The following is a 27214-nucleotide window of genomic DNA, read 5'->3' on the forward strand; positions in this document are numbered from 1 at the left end:
GGTTAGCAGTCGAGCTCTTAACTGCTGCACCACCAGGCCAGTGAGCCATAAAAGCAGCAGTGGAAATGAAAAGGACAGAACCAAGAAATGTGTCTGAGTTAGAATCAACAAGGTCAGGCTGTCCAAGGAAGTGGGGGCCGCTGAGGAGCAGGAGCTGAAGGAGGTCTGCAAAGTCTCTGGCATGCCCATCTAGGAGCAAACTCCTGGCAAAGAGGGCTCCTGTGTGCATGCACATGCATGTAAGTGTGTGTGTGTGTGTGTGTGTGTGTGTGTGTGTGTGTGTAAGACAGAGAGAGAGAGAAGTAGGAGGAGGAGGAGAAGGGGAAGGCGAAGAAGAAAGGTATTCATGAGTTTAGCTTGGAACATGGTAAGTTTGAGGTGTCATGAGACGATTGACAGAAGACAATTAGAGAGAATCTGGGACCTCAAAAGAAAGATCTAGACAGACAAAGACACACATATGAGAAGAACAGTGAAGTCACTGGAAGAGATGAGATTACCCCAGGAGAGTATTCAGAGAGAAGGTAGTTGGAGCAGAATTTTGGGAAACACCTCTATTTAAGAAGGAAGGGGGGGAAAGGACCAGGAGAGGACACTGAAAGGGGGAAGCTGGGGTGGGGAGAGGGTGCAGCAGTGTCATGGCATAGAAAGGATCTCAGGAAATAGGAGGAGAATAGGGTCAAAAGCAATGAAGGCCAAAAGGCCCTGGATCTAGGAAGCAGGTACTCAAACTCTGTGCACATAGTTTGGGAGCACGTTGGATAAGGGTGTCAGGCCATGGTGGCTGGATGAGTACAGAAAAGATGAAGTTGAGTAGTGAAGGGAAGCATGATACTCAGCAAAGGCCCTCTGGGGAGAGGGGGGCAAAGACAGGCTATTTATCTGTACCACTAGGCATACAGTGGGTGTTCATTAAGTGCTTCATACTTATTTATTTTTTCATGGGGAAAACTTGAGCATCTCCTCAACATGAGAGGAAGAAGCCAGCAGAGGAGCAGAAGCTGAGGAGATAAATTAGGTCCCAGAAAACTCTCAAGAGCAGATCCCTGGAACAACAGGAGGCCCTGATGGAAGGACTTCCCTAAGGAAGCAGGTTCCCTAAGATAAAGAGGAAAGACCCGTCTGTGGTAGTTCTGCCCAGCCTCAACTTTCTCTGTAAAGATGGAATAAGATAGGGTTAGGAGCTTAAAAAGAAAAGAAAAGGTTTAAACAACAAGAAAAACCTCACCCTGATGGAACAGAATGATCACATCAGGACCAACTCAAAGACTGTGGTGTGGACCCGCAGTGGGGCCTATGGCACCATGTGGCCATTTTTCTCTAGTAATTCTCATAGCCCAGGCACCAAGGAGAATACAGATGGAATGATGGATGGGAAAGCAGGGAGGAAGAGGGGGCTGGGGGCCAACAAAGGAGCCACTGAGGGGGTGACAAAACGGAGGTCACAATAAAGGTAAAGTGGTTGGAGAGGAGAGAAAAGAATTCCAGAATTTTAAATGGTATTTACAGAGGTCACAATAAATATTATGCTAGCTGGCCTTCTGTGAAAACCTGCCCCAATAAAAACATATTAAAAATCTAAGTATGAAGCAGTTAATGAACACCTACTCTATGCCCAGCGATGGCACAGACAGGTATTCCAAGATCCCAAGTAAGGTGAACACTTGGTCTCTGATTTTGACCACATCGGCAATGTGTTTGCTAAACAATATTTGGAGGACATGTGACCCTGTTCTGGACAGTGAGAAGTGTTGGGCAGGGCCTCCAGGAAAGCTCTTTGAGAAGAAGACATCCTCAACTAGCACACACTTTGCCCTCATCCCTGCCAGGGGACACGGACTCAATGCTGGAGGTGGAGCAGCCAGGAGGTGACAAGCACCCATTAGAAGGACTGTGCAGAGAGAAAGCCTCCGGTCCCCTGAGGCTCTGAGGCGCTGCAGCAGCCCCACCAGCCTCGGACTGCTGCCTCTCAGCAGACTTGTGACTGGGAGCAGGAGATAAACTCATGTTTGGTTAGGCCACTGGAAATTGGTTTTGTTCACTACATCTGAATACTAATCCACACAGGAAGTGGCCCAGCTGGCATCTGAACCTAAGCATACCTGACCCAAAGCCCTCTGAACTGCTCTGCTACACTGATGAGCAACAAGGAGCGATTAAAAATCCATTACTGTCTAGTCGTTCCCAAATCACAGCGACCCTACAGGACACAGCAGAACTGTGCTTAACTACTGTGCCACCGGGCTCCTTAAGAAGCCATTACTGTGCCTTTAAGAAGCACAGTGAAAATACCCAAAAGCAGCTTGCTGAGAAGATAAAGCAGGCAAGATGGTGGCGGGGTGCTAATGCAGGTGTGAGGTGGTATGGGCTAGGAATAAGGTGGAGGGGAGAACAGATGTTATGGAGAGGACGCCAAGCAATGAAAAGCCAACATACTTGGAAACTAATTTAGAGGAAGGCGGACGAGGGATGACAAAGAAGGAAACAAGTATGAGCATCACATTGGCTGAATTTAGGCAAAGGAGCCTATGTAAAGAGAAGGGAGCAGAAAAATGAGGATTGTTCTAACAGCTCTACTCAACTAATTCACTGTAATATAACCACTAAGTACTTAAATATATACACAGAAACATTTAAATGTTCAAATGCATCTTCTTCTTCCTTTTGCTAAGAGGAATGATAAATATCAACTGTTTTCCTGATAAACAAAAGGAACTCAGCAGCTGAAACAGTCTGTTCTGAATCAAAAAGCTAGCTGCTATAAATAAGTGTGCATCATTATTTTCTTTTGTGCCAAAGGCTAACATACTCATTATACTTGGTGAAAACATTTAGTGGGAGCTTAATTGGTATAAAGCTCTCCATTCTAGGTGCTATGGGAAAAAACCAAAGGAAGATGGCCCCAGCCCTCAGAAAGAATAGAATTAAAGGGTTTTGAGGGCTAGGAGGGAACTTAGGAAGCATCTAGTTGAGGCCCCCAAAGGAGAGGACATTTGTCATTTTGACTGCCTGTTGTTGTTAGCTACCGTCAGGTCAGCCCCCAAGTCACGGTGACCCTATGTACAACAGGGTTGAATGGTTGCGATCCACAGGGTTTTCATTGGCTGATTTTTCAGAAATAGGTCCATCAAGCCTTTCTTCCTAGTCTGTCTTAGTCTGGAAGCTCTGCTGAAACCTGTTCAGCATCATAGCAACAGGCAAGCCTCCACTGCCAGATGGGTGGTGGCTGCACTTGAGGTGCACTAGCCGTGTGTCGAACCTGGGTCTCCTGCGTGGAAGGTGAGAATTCTACCACTGAACCACCAATGCTCCTTTGACCACTTGTTGTAAGCTGCTGTAGAGTCAGCTCCTACTCATGGCAACCTTACATATAACAGAAGAAAATGTTGCCTAGTCCTGTGCCATGTTCATGATCATTGGTATGTTTGAGTTCACTGTTATGACTATTGTGTCAGTCCATCTCATTGAGAGTTCCTTCATTTTCACTGACCCTCTACTTTACCATTTGACTGCCTAGCATCTCAAAATTCTTCTGATTTTCTTGGGGGAATGGCACCCCAGATAGAAGGGAAGAAGACTCTCTGTTTCCCAGTAGTAAAGCCTAAAGGTGAATGAGAGAAGCAATAGAGTATGTCACACGGCCTCAGCATGGCCAGTCAGATGCTCCGGCCAGCCTCTGCTGCTGGAGGCAGTGAGGTGGAAGAGAGCCAGTGGATGTCATTCTAGTGGCCCAGCCTGGGGGCCACAGTCTCAGTGAGTGCCCAAGTTGGTGGAGGCCCTCCTGAGCGGACTGTGGCCTTTCAAACTGGGGCGGGGCCTTGCCTCCTTGATTCCTGTTCAAGTCCATTCTTGAGCCTCCTGTGGATCCTATGTGCTCAGCAGTACTCATTAGTAAATTCTTTTTCTGCTTGAGTTAAAGAGTCAGGCTCTGTCACCTACAACCAAGGCCTTGAAGGTACACCAATCTTCTAACAAGCCCCCCTCCCAGCCCCCAACAAGGACCTTCTGCCTGAGAATGTCCCAGAATAGGGAGTTCACGATCTGAATAGTAAATGCAAATACAGAATCTAGGCAACTCCACAGGCTAGGCGTGTAAATTTGGACAAGTTACATAACTTCTTTATGCCCAGATCCCTCAGATGGAAGATGAGGACTTTAACAGTAAATAATGCAGACAGTTATCAAGAAGATCAAATTAGTTCATACATATAAAGCACCAAGAACAGCCTGAGAACAGGCTGAAAGTGCTAAAAAAGCCACTTTTTTAATCTAGGAGTCCCTGGGTGGTGCAAATGAGCCCTGGTGGTGCAGTGGTTAAAGCGATGGGCTGCTAACTGAAAGGTTCGCAGTTTGAACCCATCAGCCACTCCGAGGGAGACAGATGTGGCAGTCTGCCTCTGTAAAGATTTATAGCCTTGGAAACCCTATGGGGGCAGTTCTACTCTGTCCTACAGGGTAGCTATGAGTTGGAATCGACTCAATGACAATGAGTTTGGTTTTTGTTTGGTTTGGTTTGGTGGGTAGTACAAATGGTTAACATGCTTGGTTGCTGAATAAAGGGTTGGAGGTTTAAGTGCACCCACAGAGACCTCGGAAGAAATGCCTGGCAATCTATTTCTGAAAAACCAGACACCAAAATCCCTATGGAGCATAATTTTACTTTGACACACATGGGTCACCATGAGTCATCAACTTGATGACAACTGTTTTTGTTTTTTTATTATTTACTTATTTATAATTTATTAGTTTTATGTTTTAACTATTTTTTATTGTTCTTTAGATGAAGATTTACAGAACACATAGTTTCTCATTAAACAGTTAGTACACATATTGTTTTATAACAATGGTTAACAACCCCATGACATGTCAACACTGTCCCTTCTCAACCTTGGGTTCCCTATTACCAGCTTTCCTGTCCCCTCCTGCCTTCTAGTCCTTCTCCCTGGACTGCTGTGCCCCATTAGTCTCGTTTTGTTTTATGCGGCTGTCTAATCTTTGGCTGAACAGTGAACCTTGGGAGTGACTTCATTACTGAGTTAAAGGGTATTCAGGGACCATTCTCTTGGGGTTTGTCCAGTCTCTGTCAGGCCAGTAAGTCTGGTCTTTTTTTGTGAGTTAGAATTTTGTTCTACAGTTTTCTCCAGCTCTGTCCAGGGCCCTCTGTTGTGATCCTGTTCAGAGCAGTCGGTGGTAGCTGGGCACCATCTAGTTGTACAGGACTCAGTCTGGTGGAGGCTGTGGTAGTTGTGGTCCACTAGTCCTTTGGACTAATCTTTCCCTTGTATCTTGTTTTCTTCATTCTCCCTTGCTCCCAAAGGGGTGAGATCAGCAGATAAACAAACTATGGTTCAGACACACAATGGAGTATTATGCAACGATAAAGAACAATGATGAATCTGTGAAACATCTCATAAACGGATGAAACCGGAGGACATTATATTTGAATATTCTTATATTAAGAAGCAGAGCCCTGATGGTGGAGTGGTTAAGAGTTCAGGCTGCTAACCAAAGGTCAGCAGTTTGAATCCACCAGCCGCTCCTTGAAAACCTTATGGGGCACTTCTACTTTGTCCTATACGGTTGCTATGAGTCAGAATTGACTCAGTGGGAACGGGTTTGGCTTTTTATATATATATATATATATATATATACTAAGAAGGAAAATATAAAAATTCCACAATACTTATCACTTTATTCAAATTCAATATATGAAAACTCAGATTTCAATATATTATGTCAGAAATGATTATTCACTTTACCAAATATTTCATAACTGTAGAAAAGGATTCAACCTAAGACCTTTAAGAATAGTGAACAACTTTACAGAACTGGACTAGAATGCATGTTTATTGTTTACTTTGCTAGCAAGCTTTTTGATAACACTTACTATGTTGTGGAATGCCGTCAAGTCAATTCTGACTCAAAGTGATCCCGTGTGACAGAGTCTAGGCTGTAATCTGTATAGGAGCAGATCACCAGGTTTTTCTCCCAAGTAGTTGCTGGGTGGGTTCGAACCGCCAACCTTACGGTTAGCAGTCAGGCTCTTAACCATTGCACCACCAGGGCTCCTTACTTACTGTGGAGCCAGGCACTAGTCTAATTGCTAGACGTCATTCAGTTATCCTAACAACCCTACAAGGTACAAGACATGTGCGATTATCATCCTCCGTTGCACAGAAGACACTGAAGCACAGAGATGTTAAGTGACTACCCAAGGTCTCGCAGCAAGATCCATGCAGTCTGGTTCCAGAGTCTGAGCTCTTAACCACAATGCACTGTTGCCTCTGAGCCTTTAATTACAGACATGCCACTTGCACTTAACTCACCAGGCCCCCAAAGCAAAGTGAAGCTGAATAAAAGCCCCCTAAAAATGTCACATGTTCTCTGAACTATTCCAGACATTCAGAGATATTTTTTATTGTGAATGGGGCCCCTGCTCCCATGGCCTCTTTGGGATCTCTGAGGCTACTGAGGACTAGGCTTTTCTAGGTTACAGAATTTTCAAGAGGCTTTACTAACCCCATGATATCCACTAGCACCCTGGCAGCCAATGATGTAATGTCTCCAGCCCATCTTAAAGGTGCTCAGTTTGACAAGGATTTACGCGGGTCATGCATTTCCTCTATACTGTAGCATCTCTCATGGTCCCCTCCACATTTGGACCTCTTTCTCATAACCTTAACAACTCACATCCCATAATAAGCCATGGAGGTATCATAAAGAGAGATAAGAAATGCAAGTCAACAATTACAACAATGGCAGATTAGCTCCTCACCCCAACCCGGAGGTGTTTGAGCTCTGGAGCCCCAGCCGATGGCTCTGTCCTCCTGTGGGCTATTGGCATCCCATGATACATGGTGATGGCACACTGGCTCTGAAAAAGTACCCAGACAGATCCAGATGCTCCCGAAATCTTGATGCTAAGCATACTGCTTGGATACATAACATGCCCTCCCTTATGTTCCTGGAAACACCAAGATTATATAAATCCCTAAGCAGCTCAGGGCAACTATACCTCAGTGACAAAAAGGGACCCCTCCTTAAAAATGCATCTACGATAAAAAGGAACTCAGGATGTCAGTGAGGGGCATTCACTGTCCACAACCTTTGCCCTTTATGTTGGATGTCTGCTCACCCCAATGCTGTTTGACTATCCCTTTTAAGGCCCCTCAGTCATATCTTGTTACAGAGTAACAACTTCCAGTTTTAATGGAGTGAGGAGGTCGGGAATGGAATACGTGTTCATAAGAAAACAAAATGAAAAACATTCACGTTTTAATAAAAGCTCCAGTGAAAACCAGAGCTGATGAGGAAGGACTGTTAAGAAGATGGGAGGTGTTCTGTGCATGGAGGGTACATACAAGAGGCTGCTTCAGTCACTCAGGCCTAGTGCGGCTCGGAGCTAGAAAGGAAGAGCAGAGTAGGGTGAGGCCAAGAGAAGGTGTTCACGTGGGAAGGCACTGGCCCTGGGCCATAAGGCCAAGACTTAATTCGAGTTCCTTTCTCACTGGCCACCAGGTAGTTATGAGGGTTTAGTGAAGTAACACACATGAAATGCTTGGAAGTGGCTGGCACAGAATGAATGCTAGCAGCATGCTACCTGTTGATCCTGCTGCTGTGAAACAAGAAGTAGCAGCTCTGAGGGGATTGGGGGTGGGGAGGGAAGAGTAGAATGCAGACCACTGGGAGCAGGGGTCAGGGTGCCATCGGATGGCAAAGGGAGAGGAAAAGGGGCCTTTCAGTGGAAAGGGAGTGATGTGAGCTGGATTCTGGCCCCTTTTTATTTTCTGCTGTCAGGTGGAGGGGTAGCAGTGTGGGCCTGGGGAGAGGGGACATGGGGTCTGATCCAGGCCTGCAGATCCCCGCGTCACCCCCACAGAGCAGCAGGTGACATCTCCAAATCACCCTGTTGCAAGAAATGGAAACGGGTTTGGCAGCAGTATTCTTTCTACCAGGAAAGATAGGCCCATTCGCTGTAGTCACACTACTGTCACCGCTCTAAATCCCAGACAACATTCATTTCATACCATGAATGTTTGGTAGAGCAATAATTAGACACTTGCTGGTGTCTAATCATTTGAGGGGTAGTCAAAATGTCACTTGCAAAAATGTTGTCTCCTTCTGGAAACAGGAGCTGATGCCTGTGCAGTCTCTTATTTTGGCTTTTCAGAAGTCAGCCACCTTTTGGGGGAGGAGAGAGCCAGGAATGGGAAGCTCTTCTGGCATAAGACAAGGATTTAGCAATTGCCTTCCTAGGGTGCAAGGCCCAGTTATGTGAACTGGGTGCGTGGCAGTGACAGGTGTACAATACCACACCACAGAAAAGCCAAGTCTATTTTTGGAATTCAAGAGTGAAATTCAGCATCCAAAAACCCACGGGGGAGGGGGTGGGAATGAAATAATCAGGTACACCTCAAATGTAGCCTGTAGCCTGAGTCTAAAATTCATCACTGTTAAAATAGAACAAATAACATAATGAACTGTCTTCATTACACACCTTTGTGGACCAGTTGGCCATATTCTAAAAGTTCTCATAACACAGATCCCTCAATTGATTAGGAAGATTTTCTTTCTTTATAATAAATACTTAAGGACTTAGTTAATAAACTCAATTCTTTGCAGCTGTGTAACTTTTTTTTTTTTTTTTTAAACACGGTATATGGGCAATTTTTCACTTCTTTATTCTTAACAACAAAAAACTATCTAAGCAACTGAGACATTCTGGACCATTCTCTTAGCCCCACAGAATGACACAATCATAGAGTGAGTTCAGAACTTTGAGGTTATCTAGTACTCTGACCCTGGGTGGCACAAATGCTTCAGCACTTAACTAGTAGCTGAAAAGCTGGGGGTTCAAACCCACTCAGAGGTGCCTCAGAATACAGGCCTGGCAGTCTGTTTCTGAAAGGTCACAGCCTTGAAAACCCTATGGAGCAGTTCTACTCTGCACACATGGGGTCACCAAGAGTCAGAACTGACTTGATGGCAGCTAACAATAACAACAACGACAGCTTACTTTGCAAATGCTGGCACTAAGACCAGAGAGGAGGCTGGACCTGCCCCAGGTCATACGGTGGCCGACCTGACTTAGAACTCAGGTCTCATGACGCTCAGTTCAGTGCTCTTACTTCTAAATCAACTAAAATGGAAATTATAAGTACAAATTAAAATGAGGTTTGAGAGATCTACTCTACAAGAGTCTGGGTCTAAGAAAAGCTGCTAAAAGGCATCCTTATGGAACTCTCAGCTACAAATAAGAAGTCCTCCCTCCTCCCAAGCTTTGAGAGAATACAGATGACATCAAGTCTCGATCAAGTTTTCTCCCCTTATTTAACAAACAAACAAACAAACAAAAAAACCATTGCCATCAAGTTGACTCCAACTCATAGTGACCCTACAGGACAACGTTGAACTGCCCCATAGGGTTTCCAAGGCTGTAATCTATATGGAAGCAGATTGCCACATCTTTCTCCCATGGAGTGGCTGGTGGGTTCCAGCCGTCCACCTTTAGATTAGCAGCCAAGCAGTTAACCACTGCACCACCAAGGCTCCTTATATTGGAAAGAAAATAAAGCAAACTCCCCTCTTCTCCATTCATTTCTCTTTTTCCTCTAAAACAGCAATACTGCTCCAAGCAGACGTGGCTCAAAGCTTTACTGCTTTTGCAAATGCTTAAATTAAAGGAACAACTCACTATCGCCCCTGGACATTCTATTACAGAATTTGAACACTGGATGCCATCCTCTGGCATAATCACTTCTCAACTCTATGAAACAACTTGACCAAGATTACACAGGGGATGAAAGGTCTTCAGGGTCCTACTGAGGCACAACTTCATCTATTGTACTGCTGATGTAGCTGCTCTTTCTTATCCTTGCAAAATGAATCATTAAATTCAAGAAATGGGCATTTCATTCCTTTATCCCCTCCCTCCATCTTCAGCTGCCTCTCAGCTCTTGTTCTTTGTCTGTTTTCAGTCTACTTCCCTTTGCTCGGGGCACCAGGGTATTAGCCCTTCCACCACGGTTATAGCAGCTCCAACAATGTAATGACTAAGGAGAAGTAATGAGTCGAAGGTGTGGCAGCCCAGGGATGCATCATGTACAGAATAGGTGCTCAATAAATGTTTGAACGAAGGGATATGGACAGATGGATAGATAGATGAGTGAATATTTCCAGAGTGTTAGAACCAATTCTTCAAATACCCTTTAAGAAGGTCCATGCAACGAATCTTCAGATCATGTCTTATCAGAAGGGACTAACCAAACCAAACCAGTTGCCATCGAGTCAATTTCAACTCATAGAGACCCTACAGGACAGAGAAGAACTGCCCCATAGTGTTTCCAAGGCTGTAAATCTTTACGGAAGCAGACGGCTACCTCTTTTTCCCATGGAGCGGCTGGTGGGTTCAAACTGCCGATCTTTTGGTTAGCACCTGAGTGCTTAACCACTATGCCACCAGGGCTCCCAAAAGGACTAAACCCAAACTCACTGCCATCAAGTCAATTCCAACTAATAGCAACCTTACAGGACAGAGCAGAACTGACCCACAGAGTTTCCAGGGAGTGGTTGGTGGATTCAAACTGCTGACCTTTTGGTTAGCAGCTGAGCTCTTAACCACTGTGCCACCAGGGCTCCAAAGCAGGGGTCAATCCTGTCTGCTGCCTGTTTTAACAGAGCCCAAACACTAAGAATCATTTTTAAGGATGAACATTTGCAATTGATCCGATAAGTAGGAATATTAACTTTGAACCTGAATTAAGCAAAATGTTATCCCCTCCAAAAAACTCCATTTTTTTCCTAAGTATACCTGTAGGACAGAAAATTGCACTCAGAGAGACTAAATGCCTTCTCCAATGTCATGCAGCTAGAAATGGAGATAGGCAGGATTAAAACCCAGGTCTGCCTGACTCCAGGGCTGAGTTCTTTCACTATACAACGGATCCCTCCCTGCTAAGGGTCAAGATCATTTGCTAGAGTTATTACAGAGGGGACTTTTATATTAGAAAGGAGATTATTAACACCACCAATAAGAACAGTAACATTTTCCAGACACTGTGCTAAGCACTTTGCAGGCACCATTTCTTTAGTTCTCACAATAACCCTCGGATGTAGGTACTATTATCATCTGAATTTTCCACACAAGGGGACAGGTATAGAGAGATAAAGGAATCTTCTCAAATTCACACTCTGCATGTAAAGTAGCAGAGCTGAGATTCCAACTCAGATCTGATGCCAAAACAAGATAATTTGTTTCTCTAAACAACACTACCCTAAGGGTTTAAACCATTCCTGTTCCTCCCAGGAGTATTTTCATTTTCACTGAGGGCCACAAGAAGAGAGCAAAGCTTCATTCAAAAGAATGCTTCCATAATGGTGGAAATGTAGGCACCAGTGTCCAGGTCAGTGGCTGGGGCTTTCTGGGGTGACCATCATGCAAACATGTACCACACAGGCGGTCCCCACTGGGCTGACCCAAAAAGCTGGACCAGAGCTGGGATCTGTGGGCTGCTCTGCCCCTGAAGGGGGCCCATCTCTTCCTCTACTGCCTATTTCCTGGCTAACCTTTGGGCCTTCCTCACTGCACATGTAGGAACAATCTATCTCAAAAACTAAAGAAAAAGGAACAGGACTGAGCATGTGCATTAGCTCTGAAGCACTGGTTTATCGAGCAAGTATGTACTGAGTACCTACCATGAGCTTGTGTTCTGTCACACATGAGGTCAGCATGAGTCAGAGCCAACTCAATAGCAACTTAAAACAACAACAATCGTGAACTAAATACTTTGCCTTTATTTCTTAGAGGTCTACGTCTCCATTTGTGCCAGATGACACTATGCCTTCCGGAGGCCTTCGCATCTAGGTCAAAGCTGGGTTCTGCAGTACAAGTCAGGGCTGCATGAGGCACGTAAGCTAACAAATGGTGGGTCCATTAAGCAGGCTTAAATTGATGTGTGTCTTACACAATGCTCCCTAATGAAATAAGTGTTTGAGGTTAGGGATGTGTGAATGTCCCTTCGGTATAAGCACTAGCCAGAAAGTTCTACCCACAGAGCTATAGTGCTCCTGAGATTTACCATAAACAAATGAACCCGTCGGAAAAGATAAAAATGCCATTTGAAAGCCGCCGTGTCTATGGAGAGGGGACACACAGGTACCCTTCCGGAAAAGATCCCATAATATTCTGTCAAAACGGAGCCATTAACAGTCAAATTCAAGAAACAAACCTCCTTAGCAGCTCGGGTTCATTCTAAAAACAGAGGAAGCCGTGCTTGTTGCTTTACTTTTAATAGCCTGGGTTGTCATGCCAACTAGAGCTGCTGTTTAAATTGAAGGGGGGAAAAAAAGTGTTCCTTCCTACATAAGCCTTTCAGCAGGGCTCACAATTGGTTTTTAAAAAACATGAAAACTCATAGCGCTGGAGATATGGTAAATATTGTGCTTATATTTAAACCTGTCAGAGCAAGGATGTGATAAACCTTTGGTTTGTATTTCCTCTGTACAACACTCCTTGCCCACTATCTGGCTGAACAGTGCCCTGGAAAAGAGGGGAAAAAAACAGCAGGCATTATGTGGGTACATATAAAGGCAGCCCATCTTGATATGGGAGAGGAGCCTTCCATCTTGAATAAGCACCACAGAAGAAAGAGACAGAGACGAGAGGGTAGTTTTCTTGTGAGAGTGGCTCTGCTACCCGCCGTAAGCACAGTTCTTAAAAAGCTGGTCTTCTCACAGTCTAAGAGGCTAATGAGTCTGAATTCCAGGTGCCAGCTCCAGAGGAAGGCTTTCTTTCTCTGTCAGCTGTGAGGGAAGGTCTTTGTCATCAATTTTCCCCCGTCTAGGAGCTTTTCAACACAGGGACCCTGGGACCGAAGGATGCGTGCTCCTGGATCTGCTTTCTTGGTGGTATGAGGTCCCTTGTCTCTCTGCTGGCTTCTCTTTTATATCTCAAAAGAGATTAGTTTAAGACACAACCTAATCTTATAGATTAAGTCTTGCTTCATTAACATCACTGCCACTAATCTCACCTCATTAACATCACAGAGATAGGATTTACAACACACAGGAAAATCACATCAGATGACAAAATGGTGGACAATCACACAATACTGGGAATCATGGTCTAGCCAAGTTGACAGATATTTGGGGGGGACACAATCATTCCATAACATTCTACCCTTTGGCCACCAAAAATGCATGTCCTTGCCACATGTAGAACATATTTACCCCATCATATCATAGCAAAAGTCTTAAATTAACTCCAAGTCCAAAATCCAAAAATTCCTTTTCATCTGTGAAATCTCAAATACAGGTTATCTGCTTCCAAAGTACAATGGTGGAACAGGCACAAACTAGACATTTCCACTACAAATGGGAGAAACTGGAGGGGAAGAAGGGATAACAGGCACCAAACAAACCAGCAGAACACATTACATTAGCCCTCAAGGCTTGAAAATAATCCTCTGTTCTCTGAGACCATTTACACAATGGCCCTACCCTCCAGACTCTAGGTAATGGCCGCACTCTCCGGATTCTGAGTGGAGGCCCCTCAGCCCTGGGCTTCAGCTCCACCTTCCAGGCCCACTGGTACGGCAACTCTGCTCCCTCGAATTTGAGCAGCCCCATTCTCCTAGTCCATCTGAGTGGCAACTCTACCCTTTGAGACCCCAGAGGTCATGGCACTACCCTTTAAGACCGAGGCAACTCTGCTTCCTGTGTTGTCTCTTCAGTTTCTGCTTCCTGGTTCCTTGGCCTCTCAGCCCCTCGAGCCTCTCTGCTTGCATCTGTCCTGCCGGGGCAAGCATTCCAAAGCTCTGTAACTTCACCGTAAGTGCCTGGAGGCACCCTACTCTACCAGTAAACTTCGGCCAGAAGGCACTCAGCTCTCTTGCTCCCTGGGTCGGCAAGCCTAGCTCCACTGATAAGTGCCCTAAGGCACCCCACTCTGCCAGGAAGCCTCCTGTGCAAGGGCACTCAGCTCTCTTGCTCTGTGGGTAGGCCAGCACTGTCTCACGCTGGTCTCCTGGTTCTGCTGCTGCTTCTTGCCATCTGCGCCGTCTCTAGTATAACAGCTCTCCTCATTTCCTCCCGAGCCCTCACCAGAACTGTCTTTGATGTCCATAATTCCACCAACAGTCTCTTCAAGGCAATCTAGGCTTTTAATATTAGGCACTTTAAAACACACTCGCTGCCCCAGGGACAAAGTCAGGAGGACAGAGCCCTTTCCCATGCTGGTGCAGGGTCCCTATGGTCCAGGTCAGCACAGGAGGAGGACCACAAGGAAGGAAAACAGATGAGGTCCTGCTGGGGAAGTGCTGATGTTGGCTGGAGATAAGAGAAGGAGGAAAAGTACAAAGACCAGGGAAGCAGGAGGTAAGACTTCTTTTCACACAAGAGCCTGATGTAGTTGACTCTTCTGTTCAGCAAAGGTGGAAAGGAAGACGGATGCAGACGCATGGAGGCAAAGAGGAGCTGCTCTCGGTGCAGCCACAGGCTGATGTGGCTGGACCACACCAGTGAGGGGGCACGCAGTCTGTCCCAGACGTCGTGGTGCTGACCATCTGGTCCCAAGCTTTCTTCCCAACCTCAGCTCGTACCACTGCTCTGTGAGCAGGTATCTTAGTCATCTAGTGCTGCTATAACAGAAGTACCACAAATTGATGGTGTCAATAAACAGAAGTTTATTCTCTCACAGTCTAGGAGGCTAGAAGTCTGAATTCAGGGTGCCAGCTCCAGGGAAAGGCTTTCTCTCTCTGTCAGCTATGGGGGAAGGTCCTTGCCATCAATTTTCCCTTGGACTAAGAGCTTCTCAGCACAGGGAGCCCGGGCCAAAGGATACGTTCTGCTCCTGACACTACTTTCTTGGTGGTATGAGGTCCCCGTCTCTCTGCTCGCTTCTCTCTTTCATGTCTCAGAAGAGATTGACTTAAGATACAACCTAATCTTGTAGACTAAGTCCTGCCTCATTAACATAACTGCCTCTAATCCTGCTTCATTACCATCATAGAGGTAGGATTCACAACACACATGAAAATTACATCAGATCCCAAAATGATGGATAATCACACAATACTGGGAATCATTGCCTAGCTAAGTTGACATAGATTTTTGAGGGACACAATTCAATCCATAACAGCAGGCCTCACACCTTCACACTTCCATGATCTTGACGATGGAACATGTCCCCTCCTCTAAGACAACTTAGTTCCTTTTGGGCCTTGAAGAGCCAATTCATATATCAGCCATCTGCCATCTCTTTCCAGTACCCCCCTGCTGCAAACTCTGCTGCAACTGCACTACCCAGTTCATTTGGCAATTAGCATGCTTTGCAATATCTTTTCTATCATCATTATTAAACTATTATGTCTTTTTTAATTTGTTAACTTTTCATGGGTTTCTATTTGGTCTCCCAAATTAGACTGAAGTTTCTTTTTTGTGTATTTTGTTGTTTCTGCCGAGCCTGGCAACTCCTGTGCATACAGCAGTAGTAACAGCAGCAGCACACAGCTGATATTTAATGAACTCTACATGCTGGGCTGTGTTCTGAGTACTTTATATGGATTAATGAATATAATCCTCACAATTTTCTGAGATCAGTACGATTATTATCCCTATTTTACAGAAGGAGAACCTGAGAGACTTGTCCAGGATCATACAACCGCTAAGTGGCAGATCCAGAACTCAACCCAAAGCTCTCTGACGCTAGGGCCTACTCCCCAGGACATATTGGGTTGTTGACCTGGTATTTGAGGTTGAGGAGGCTAGAATGGGGCAGGTTGCCAATGGAGAGGAGGAGAGCAGTAGGGAATAGCCACATTACAACAGCAAGTGTTACATAAATGTGTGTGCATGTATTCATAAAAAGATACGTGAAAAGATGGCCTCCAAAATGCCAATGGTGGTTCTCTCGGGGCAGTGGGATCCTAAGTGACTTTTCTTTTCTGTATTTGTAGAAATTGTTTGATTCTTCAAGGAGCATGCAGGGCTGATGCATATGACAGAAAGATAAACAATGAAGTCAATTTCAATATTAGAAGAAAAACAAAACAAAACAAAATAAAAAGAGGGGGGGAAAAAGTCAGGAAAAATAAAGAGACTTCCGGTGTTTCTGAGCAGAAGGGCAGCATGCCGTGCCTGTGTTTTAGACGACTCTGGTGACGCTGCAGGAGCTGACAGCAGGGAAATATGACATTCTACTATGATGAATGATTGTCACTAACATTTGTAGGGCCCAATGAAAGGAATATAGGAAGTATAAAATCCAGTTACCATCTGAACCTTAAAAAAAGCAAAAACCAAACCAGTTGCCATCAAGTCAACTGCAACTCATGGCGACCTCATATGTTGCAGAGTAGAACTGTGCTCCGTAGGGTTTTCATGTCTGCGACCTTTCAGAAGCAGATTGTCAGACCTTTCTTCCGAGGCATCTCTGGATGGGGTTCAAACCACCAACCTTTCAGTTAGTATCTGAGCACTTAGCCCTTTGTGCCACCCAGGAATCTCTTAACCTAAAGTCCTGAGAAAACAGAAGTGCAAATAAGAAGTAAAACAAAACCAAAAAAGGGTCAGTTGGAGTCAAGAAAGCCCCAGCAAACGAGGGAAACAGGATACCCTGATGTAGCCTGGAACCAAGACAAAGAGGGCCCATGCTCAGCAAAAGGTGGACCCAGGAACCAAGTTTTCCAAACGTGGAACAGGCCACCTCGAGATGTTTCAAGCTCTTATCTTTCTCATATGACACCTCCTGTTTTAGTTAGAAAATCTGAGACAACACAATGGTCAAATTTTGCTGGTGGAGGCTCCAACTGCATAGCAAAATAGAAAGAGAAAGAAAGGCTGAAGCCAAGTATTCAAACACTTTATTAGCCATTGGAGAACCTCTGTTGGGCCTTCCCCCAAGTGAGCCATACTACAGTAACTGCCTGTGTGCTTGTTGGCCTTCCTCTGCATTGGGAGCTGCTTGAGTGCAGGAGCTAAGCCTTATCATGGCTGTATCCCTGCACTTAATCACAGCTCTGCACAGAACAGGCAACAGCATATATATGTGCTGAAGAAATGAACGTCTCCATTCTACATATTTTATCAATTGATTTGTACTTTTAACAGAGAAAAATGCAGATAAACTCCTCTTTCTCTCACACTTCTACTACAACACCTTTGAGGTAACCTCTGGTGCTGTGTCCACCATTTTGAATGTGACTCGTGTGGTGAAATTCTGAATTACAAAGGCTCAGGCAACCAGCCAGACTATATATGATCGAGTGCGGGTCATCAGCATAAGATGGAAGATGCATTTGGTAACAAGACGAAAGTCATCTGGGTGGAAACAAGGTCCGAGCATTCCGTGCAGGGAGGAGGCACATGCCGTGGAGCTGCCGGCTCGCGGAGGAATGCCGCTAAGATGACAGCCATCCCCCCAGTCAGTCATGGAATGATGACAAGGCTGTGGGCAGGGGCCATTCAGCCTGTCAACCAAGCCAGCCACCTCAAGCTCCTCACACCTGTTTCGGACACAGGCAAAATTTCAAGCAGGGAAAGGCTATGTTGCTAAATGATGGGATAAAAGTAGACATTCAAACCTTACCCAACTTTGGGCCCAGAAAGATGGTAAGTGGTTTGTCTGTGGGAAAAAGCTTCACCTTAAAAGAACACAGCTATGAGCTGGGTGGCACTGTCCCCACAGATGGGCCCCGTGGTGGATGTAGTAAACAGAAACTAAGCTGGTCGGCAGGAGGGGGGCCTTCCACAGTACAGAAAATCAAGGCCCCCACAGGATCATTATCTGCGCTGATCCCAAGGCTGGACAGAGTCCCAAGGGGTGTGCTGTGCGTGACAGGGGCATCTGGACACACAGCTTCATCTAGGCGGATTGTGAGGGGTTTTTTGCAGGTTGAGTAACCATTGCCCTGTATAGTCACCAAACCAAAGACTAAAAAAAGCTTCATGCCACGGTGGCTCATCTGTTCCCGAACTCCTGCCTAATGTGGCAATGCACCGGCAGGCTAGAGGGTGAGTCGGCGCTTATCTGATTTCAGCCAATCTGTTACTGCATTTCATTCCCTGTCCTCGTGCCCAGGGGCTGTTGCAATGGGTATAAATTTAGAAAGAGAAAGATAAATAACATGGAAAAGTCCAGTTTAACAAAACAGGTTGTTGTTTTCTTTTTTCTTTTGCTAAAGAAATAATAAAATGATCTCATTACTTATTTAGCCCTTATGGTACTGGCATTTGATATTCTGGGCAGCAGTGTTAATAATGCATTACCACAGCCCAAGATTAATCAGCTTCTTCTGAAACATGTGGAACAGTCAAGCTTCTAGTCTAAATGCTTCTTAGAAGCTGGGGGTGAGGAGATGACAGGTGGATATACACAGCACCTGGCCCAGGATCTAGAATGTACTAGGCCTCTGAACCAGTAAAAGGCTGAAGGGAGACAGTGTTTACTCTCCATGAAGCAGTCTATAGCAGCTGACCTGATAATACAGCTAACCTGAAATGCCTGAAACTCCATTTTACAAGAGTGATGCATTGATACTTTAAATGAAACTGTTTTATAAGAAAATGAGTATCACAGACTGGAGATTTTGGGTTATGATGGAAATTACTCTGACAGAGAAACTGAGAAATGCCTGCCTTCCCTCACACAGAAACTCTCAGCATGGTAGATGCGTCAATCCACTTGTAATGAAAGATGGCCGATCAATCCCACCATCTGCTCATTTAGCTCAAACCTCTATTACAGAGAAGGAAACTAAAGTGACTGGCCCAAGGTCACATGGCTGCCAGCAATAGAGGTTGGGGGGAGGGGTAGGAGGAGGCCAGGACCGCGGCTCAGGGCTCTTCCATATGCTCTACACTCTACCCCACCACCACCACCCAGCGCCAAAAGCCAACCAGACTCAGCACTGTACCTCAGACAGCATCTCATACTGGCCTCTTCTTCCCAGAGCGATGGTCAGTAAGTCATAGACCACAGACGCGCTCTGCAAGCTAATGAGGCGGTCGCTCTTGTGCTCAGGTATCCTGCTCAGCACAGCGTCCCGGTTGGCCTGAAACATGGAAGAGAAAAGCAGATGGTGAGCCAGCCCGTGCACACAGCCACCACTTCATGGTTGGAAGTCATACATGTTCTGCTGCCTCTCGTAGCTCACCAACGGTCTGGAGACGAGGGCAGGAGGGAGCAAGGGGCCTGTCACCTTGGGTCATTTATTCAAGATCCCCAGAGCACCAGCGCACATGGTATTCTCTATATACTGACTCCTGGAGGTGTCATCCCAGAGGGCACCTGTACCTGTCGGAAACTTTGGAAGCCAATGCAAGGCAGGGTGATTTCACTGAGGCTTGGATTCACAGACAACCTCGCTGCAAACTGAGCTGTGCTCTGGGACAGCAAAATCATACATTAAGGGGGGCCCTGCTGCATCTCACTCTCAGATCCTGCTTCTGCTCTACATTACACAGGGGAGAACATTCCCAGCCCCGCATTTCCCACCGCCAAGCAGTGTCATCAAGTGCCTTCGGCCCTACTGAGAGGTTTAATACTTTCAAATCCCTATATGACATCTTCGCTAGAACAGACCACAAAGATTAATTCAACCTTGTTTAGGGAAGCACAAAACAGATGTACGAGGGGAAGCAAGAGGCAAGCAGGGTTGTATTTTAAAAGTTAATACCACAGAGGACTCAAGAGAATACCTTGCTAATTTCACATCTCCACTGCTTAGCACAGAAATGCATCTGGCATATTCAAGCTTATTAATCTCATCTAGCCAGAAATCCAATGTTCTTTGCAGCAACTTGTTTTCATTGCTTTTGAAATTTAATTTCTCTACAGATTCCTGTAGACGTATCACATGTATTAGAGACTCAACAGCTAGCTCATTTTCCCTTTTCCCTAATAAGGAGCTCAGAATCAATAAAGTTAGATTTCACCTGCCTGCTTCTCCCCGCTAATTAACAGAAGTCTCCAGATCCATCCATCTCTAGGTGCAGAGAAAGAGCCCCTCAGCCTGTACTGTGACAGTGGCACATGGGGCGCAGGGGTCACTTGTCCAGGCAGGCTGATGTTTATCTTCCTGCCTGACATTCAGAAAGGCTACGCACACGCCTTCCCTCTCACTAATGAGACAAAACACTCTCTCTTTGCATGGAGTCCAAGGCCTTTCCTTTCAGCCACCCATCAGTACTTATTCACTTTAGAATTCCTTGCTCTTAAGTATCAAAGACAAATACGAATATGTAAGACAGGCCACTTCCTACAAAGTAAGTCATCTCCTTGAAGATTGCATTCTAAGTTTTTCATGTCCGGAGTGACTTCTGAGCCCAATAATAAAAGCAGCTCTGAAGGAACCAGGGGCTGCTGAGAGTGGGCTTGCTTTATTTATTGGCTCTAAATGTTCCATACTAAGACCAATGCCTGGAGAGAGCAAAATAGAGCAATTACACTTTTATGAGAGATTTACAAGTTATAGCAAGTGCTTTTTTTTTTTTTTTAAATCTTTAGAGAAAGCCTACCAGTCTCTTTTGTTTTAAAAGGTATAATATAGAAACTTAAACAGATCCACAAATGATAAATAACTCCGAATATTGTCTTGGTGGTAGTTGTGCAAATAGAGTTCTGATAACCCCTTTCTCCTGGGGAAAACTAATTTATTTGCACTGAGAAAACAGTACACTTGCAAATGATTTCTTGTGGGTGGACAGACTACAGACAAATCTTTGTTTCTAAGTTAAAGTTAGAACGAATGAAAAATACAATTTTCTTAGACATCAAAAAAAAAAAGGCAATCTTCACTTTGGTTCTGAAATTGGGCAAATTCATCTTCTGCTAAAAACTGAAAACTCAAAAAGTCAAAGGACGTGAAAAGAGGCTTCCAAAAACAATTTAGATTTCTCCCTACATAATTATGGAATGATTTACAGGCAGAACATAATCATTTTGGTTAGAAACCTAGTACTTCATATTTACTAATGATGTCATTGGATTTCACTATCCCCTGAAGAGATTTCTGGAAAATTAAATACCACAGAGGCAAATTTTACTGTCTCAAAAGAATCGCAACTTTGAGTATGATTCGTTTCTATCACTTCAATTAAAGAACAGCAGCATTAGAGACAAGCAGCTGTAGAGACAATGTTTCCAAGATATCTACACCTACAAGAAGCATTTAAGACATGTGGTTGGCCATGTTTTCCAAATTCCAAACTAGAACATGTGAACTGACAATGGAACAGATATTTTCAGTCAGAATTATCCAAGAAATCTAAAATGTCTGGTCACCATGCTTTCAGAACTTTTACAATGTAACCCATCAAGGGAGTTTGACCAGTTTACTCAAAGGAAACTAACTACCAAGTTGTGAAGGATCCAGCTTAGGATGAGGGAAGGTTAGCCAGCAAACCAACTTGAGCTGGCCCCCATCAAAATACTGGTGACAAAGCATGGTGAGACTTGTTCATCTGAAAAACAGTTATTGATGCCACTGAATGACAGGCCTGTCCACATATGTGCCTTCCCGATTGTGCCAAGGCAGAGTAGAGCATGTAAATGACACCATCCCTGAGTTAACAGCTGACTGTTAAGGAAAGATGAGCCAAGGGAGCAACCTATTTCCTTCAGAGGAAGTAAGGCCAGTGACATCAAAGACATTCCAAATAAAAAGACATGGTAACTCAAGCAGTCTTGCTCTTGTAAACATCTCTGGGCCATTTTGCAGACCCAGACAACCCAAAGTTTTAAGCGAAGGCAAGAATGCTACCTTCCCTGACTAACCCCAGCCTCCATGGATCACTCCTTTACTCAGCACAAGCACATTCTTCGTGCGCTCTATCCAAGTCTTTTTCACCTAAGTGTACTTCACACTACCAATTAAGCAGTATGCTGCTCTTGCTTTAATCACCATTCCTTTTTCTCCCCCTCTCTCCTCCTGCCTCCTTGATGGAAAGGGCACTGGGCGGAGTATAATCTACTAGAAAGAGCAATAGCCCACTGCAGAACGTATATATTTTGCCTGCTCTGAGTCTCAGATCGCTCATTCATCAAATGAGGTAAATGGACTTGAGGACCTTGGGTTCTTCCAAGCTCCACGAGCTGCCCCTTTGCTCAGGTGCTCAACACACATCATGCACCTGGCAAGGAATTAACTACTACAACACATATTATTCCCTAAGGTTTTAAGCCACGACTGTTATTCAAATTTACGCACTAACCACTAAGGCCAAAGATGAAGAAATTGAAGATCTGTATCAACTTCTGCAGTCTGAAGTCTGAAGTTGATCAAACATGCAATCAAGATGCATTGATAATTACTGATGATTGGAATGTGAAAGTCAGAAACAAAGAAACATTGGTAGTTGAAAAATATGGCTTTGGTGATAGAAACGATACCAGAAATTGCATGATAGAATTTTGTAAGACCAATGACTTATTAACTGCAAATATCTTTCTTCAACAACAATAAACAATGACTATACACATGGACTTCACCAAATGGAATACACAGGAATCAAATCGACTACATATGTGGAAAGAGACAATGGGAAAGCTCAATATCATCAGTCAGAACAAGGTCAGGGGCCAACTGTGGAACAATTAACGGCTCATATGCAAGTTCAAGTTGAAGCTGAAGAAAATCAGAACAAGTCCACAAGAGCCAAAGTACAACTCTGAGTACATCCCACCTGAAGTTAGAGACCATCTCAAGATTAGATTTCATGCACTGAACACTAATGACCAAAGACCAGACAAGTTGAGGGATGACATCAAGGACACGATACATGAAGAAAGCAAGAGGTCATTAAAAAGACAAGAAAGAAAGAAAAGACCAAAATGGATGTCAGAAGAGACTCTGAAACTTGCTCTTGAACATAGAGCAGCTAAAGGGAAAGGAAGAAATGATGAAGTAAAAGAGTTGAACAGAAGATTTCAAAGGGCGGCTTGAGAAGACAAAGTAAAGAATTATAATGAAATGTGCAACGACCTGGAGATGGAAAACCAAAAGGGAAGAACACACTTGGCATTTCTCAAGTTGAAAGAACTGAAGAAAATATTCAATCCCCTTAAGTTGCAATACTGAAGGATTCTAAGGGGAAAATATTAAGATGAGAAAAGAAGCATCAAAAGAAGATGGAAGGAATACACAGAGTCACTGTACCAAAAATAATTGTTCGACGTTCAGTCATTTCAGGAGGTAGCATATGATTAAGAACTGATGGCTCTGAAGGAAGAGGTTCAAAATGCACTGAAGACGCTGGTGAAAAACAAGGCTTCAGGAATTGACAGAATACCAATTGAGATGTTTCAACAAACAGATGCAGCACTGGAGGTGCTCACTTGTCTATGCCAAGAAATTTGGAAGATAGCTAGCTGGCCAACCAACTAGAAGATACCCGTATTTGTGCCCATTCCAAAGAAAGGAGATCCAACAGTATGTGGAAATTATCAAACAATATCATTAATATCTGACACAAGTAAAATTTTGCTGAAGATCATTCAAAAGCGGTTGCAGCAGTACATTGACAGGGAACAGCCAGAAATTCAAGCTGAATTCAGAAGAGGACGTGGAAAGAGGGATATTATTTCTTATGTCAGATGGATCATAGCTGAAAGCAGAGAATACCAGAAAGATGTTTACCTGTGTTTTATTGACTATGCAAAGGCATTCGACTGTGTGGATCATAACAAATTATGGATAACATTGCGAAGAATGGGAATTCCAGAACACTTAATTGTGCTCATGAGGAACCTGTACATAGATTAAGAAGCAGTCGTTTGAACAGAACAAGGGGATACTGTATTGTTTAAAGTCAGGAAAGGTGTGCATCAAGGTTATATCCTTTCACCATACTTATTCAATCTGTATGCTGAACTAATAATCCGAGAAGCTGGACTATATGAAGAAGAATGTGGCATCAGGATTGAAGGAAGACTCATTAACAGCCTGTGATATGCAGATGACACAACCTTGGGTGCTGAAAGTGAAGAGGACTTGAACCACTTAATAATGAAGATCAAAGAACATAGCCTTCAGTATGAATTACAACTCAACATAAAGAAAACAAAAATCCTCACAACTGGACAAATAAGCAACATCATGATAAACAGAGAAAAGATTGAAGTTGTCAAGTACTTCATTTTATTTGGATCCACAATCAATGCCCATGGAAGCAGCAGTGAAGAAATCAAATAACCTATTGCATTGGGCAAATCCACCGCAAAAGACTTCTTTAGTGTGTTAAAAAGCGAAGATGTCATTTTGAGGACCAAGGTGTGCCTGACCCAAGCCATGGTGTTTTCAGTCACCTGACATACATATGAAAGCTAGACAATTAATAAGGAAGACCAAAGAAGAATTGATGCCTTTGAGTTACGGTGCGGCGAAGAATATTGAATATACCACGCACTACCAGAAGAATGAACAAATCTGTCTTGGAAGAAGTACAGCCAGAATGCTCCTTAGAAGCAAGGAGGGTGAGATTTTGTCTCATGTACTTTAGACATGTTATCAGGAGGGACCAGTCCCTGGAGAAGGACATCATGCTTGGTAAAGTAGAGGGTCAGCAAAAAAGAGGACGACCCTCAACGAGATGGACTGACATAGTGGCTACAACAATGAGCTCAAGCATAACAATGATTGTGAGGATGGCACAGGACCAGGCAGTTTCATTCTGTTGTACGCAGGGTTGCTATAGTCAGAACGAACTCAATGGCACCTAACAACAAAAAGGTTTTAAGCCAGGGCTGTAATGCCTAGTGCTCTGCAGAAAGAAAACCCAATAAGTGATGAGTGACGGAATTTTAAACCTAAAATCTAATGTCCTGGCCAAAAACTAAGAAAAAGTTTCAAAGGAATCTGATGGTCTGGCAAAAGCTCCCTCACAACAGCAGAGCCAGGTGACAGGAGTGAGCTCTCAAAGCCTGAGACTTTGCAACACCTGGAGGATAGGTGGTTGCTCAGAGAGACTACCTCTGCAGGAGGAAAAGGCAGTTTCATCAGCTCATGCTATAAAAAGTAGAGGCTCATATATACAGCCAGGTATTGATCCTCCAATTCTCCCTCCCACCAAGGTAAACTGAAAAGGCATATAAAGGTTATCTTTCAGAGGCTTCTTTCTCCTTTTAAGGTACCCTGGCTATAGTGTGACTACACACAATTGTGTCGGTAAAACCCACTGCTGTTGAGTCAATTCCGACTCATAGTGACCCTGTAAGACAGAGGAGAACTGCCCCATAGGGTTTCCAAGCAGCAGCTGGTGGATTCAAACTGCCAACCTTTTGTTTAACAGTCAAGCTCTAAACCACTGTGCCACTAGGGCTCCACAGTTGTGTCAGTGCTCAATAAATACTTGGTGGATGAATGAATGAAGTATGATGCCTGCTATTTGCTAGGCGAGGAGAGTTTCCACGCTCCAGGCAGACCGAGGGGCACGGCTAGCCAGTGCAAGAAGAAACATTCTTCTTTTTAAACCTCTACTGGTTTCTCTCACACAGGGGTCCCCTCTAGAAAGTATTCTTCTCCCAAGAACAAAGTAACAATACTATGGCGTCGCCATACTGAAAAAGGGACTAGAGGGACAAGAGAAAGAAAAATGTAAAAACACATTCCACTTACCATTGATTCACTAATCAGCAATAACAACAGGGCTTCTTCAGTATTTTCTTGAGGACAAAAAATGCTGTATATAAAAAAAAAAGACTTTGATATATAGCAATTCCAAAATAACACAAAATATACGACTACGTGTAGAACTGAATCAATGCTTAAAGCTTCTAGATTTTTATATACAACCCATGAAAAATACTGTATAATCTGGAAGCTTGAATTGATTTGCTTATTTCTATGGTTATCTATGGAATTTATACTTTTTAGCTATACATTTTAATGGCAGGCAGATGGGTGAAGTAAAACTGTAAAAATCAAGTTAAAAGCCCAAGTAATGTACGTGCCTATTAGAGAGGTAGAAATTTAGATCACTACAAAGTGTTATTTGGAGCCCTGGTGGCACAGTGGTTAGGAGATCAGCTGCTAACCAAAAGGTGGGCAGTTCGAATCTACCAGCCACTCCTCAGAAACCCTATGGGGGCAGTTCTACTCTACTCTGTCCTACAGGGTCTCTATGAGTTGGAATCGACTTGACAGCTATGGGTTTGGTTTTTGGGTTTTCTTTTTTTAAAAAAGTGTTATCTAAATAATACAAGCTTTATCTTAAACCCATTATGGAGATACAAATTGTAGACGTTTCACTAAACGGTACTCTTCTTACTGCCTAACTGGCATATCTTATATTGTCATTTAGATGAAATAAAAGATTGGAAGTAAGTTAAGAAAAATTTCTCTAATACTACAAGAATTTAGTGCAGTTTATCCTACTTTAACACACACATTTTATCATGGGGTGGCATGTCAAGAGCTGTCTGTCTTATTAATCTATTTTTTGGAATTTGGCTGAACTCGAAAATCTTAGGTTAAAAGATAAAGCTTTTAAATTCAATGTTGCTCGGAATTACAGAGCAATAAAAACCCAAACACAACCCCAATCTCCCTTCTCTGTATCCTATTTTTCTGTGCGTTGAGCACTTTGAATTTGTACTAAAAATGAACATGGTTAAGAACCCCTGGATGTCCTGGAGATGACTGGAGAAGGACTACATTTCCATCTTCCCAGGGGCAATATTACAATTATTTAATTTAAAGGATAGGATGATTTTCCAAAAATATGGGAAATGAATGTTTCCCAGATCATCAGAAAGACTCGTACTCTCTGAAGTGCAGGCAGTCTTTGTACTGCATCAGGATGAGGAAGAGCAAGAAGAAAAGGTACAGGCCTGGTACTTTCATTACAACTCTGCAGGGCTAGATGTGAGGAAACACCTGTATTGCGGCACCCGTTAGTACTCTCACAGGGCTAACATTTTATGAAAAGGCTATGGCTGAGAACGAGGAGCGAGACTCTGGGGTTGGCATTGACTTTAAGGAGTCAGCTTGAGGTGACCCGGGTTTCTCAAAAGATGGAACACTTCTTTCCCCTTAAATTTGGAAATATAGAATATAGCCTAAAAGGCTCTGAATTAAGAGTTCTCTGCATATAGAGAACTACCTTCTCTCTCTATGTATATTAATGTGCATATATACTTTTATATACCTAACAATCATTTCATTTCCTGATATCCTGGCTTGTGCTTACATGCAATTGGAACCTTGCAAATAAAGCAGTA

At 43.9% G+C, this 27214-nt stretch overlaps 1 protein-coding gene across 1 annotated transcript in view; it reads right to left on the bottom strand.

Annotated features, from left to right (window-relative positions):
* Positions 1–27214, bottom strand: part of TTC7B (tetratricopeptide repeat domain 7B) — a 271431-nt gene that overhangs the window by 132624 nt on the left and 111593 nt on the right. The window contains exons 7-8 of the mRNA XM_023731656.1: positions 25611–25674; positions 18912–19049 (exon numbers count right to left, since the gene is read on the bottom strand). Coding sequence (XP_023587424.1) covers positions 18912–19049; positions 25611–25674 — 202 coding nt within the window. The remainder of the gene's footprint in view (positions 1–18911; positions 19050–25610; positions 25675–27214) is intronic.

This window comes from Trichechus manatus, unplaced genomic scaffold (genome assembly GCF_000243295.1).
Source record: "Trichechus manatus latirostris isolate Lorelei unplaced genomic scaffold, TriManLat1.0 scaffold00045, whole genome shotgun sequence".
NCBI classification, from domain to species: Eukaryota; Metazoa; Chordata; class Mammalia; order Sirenia; family Trichechidae; genus Trichechus; species Trichechus manatus.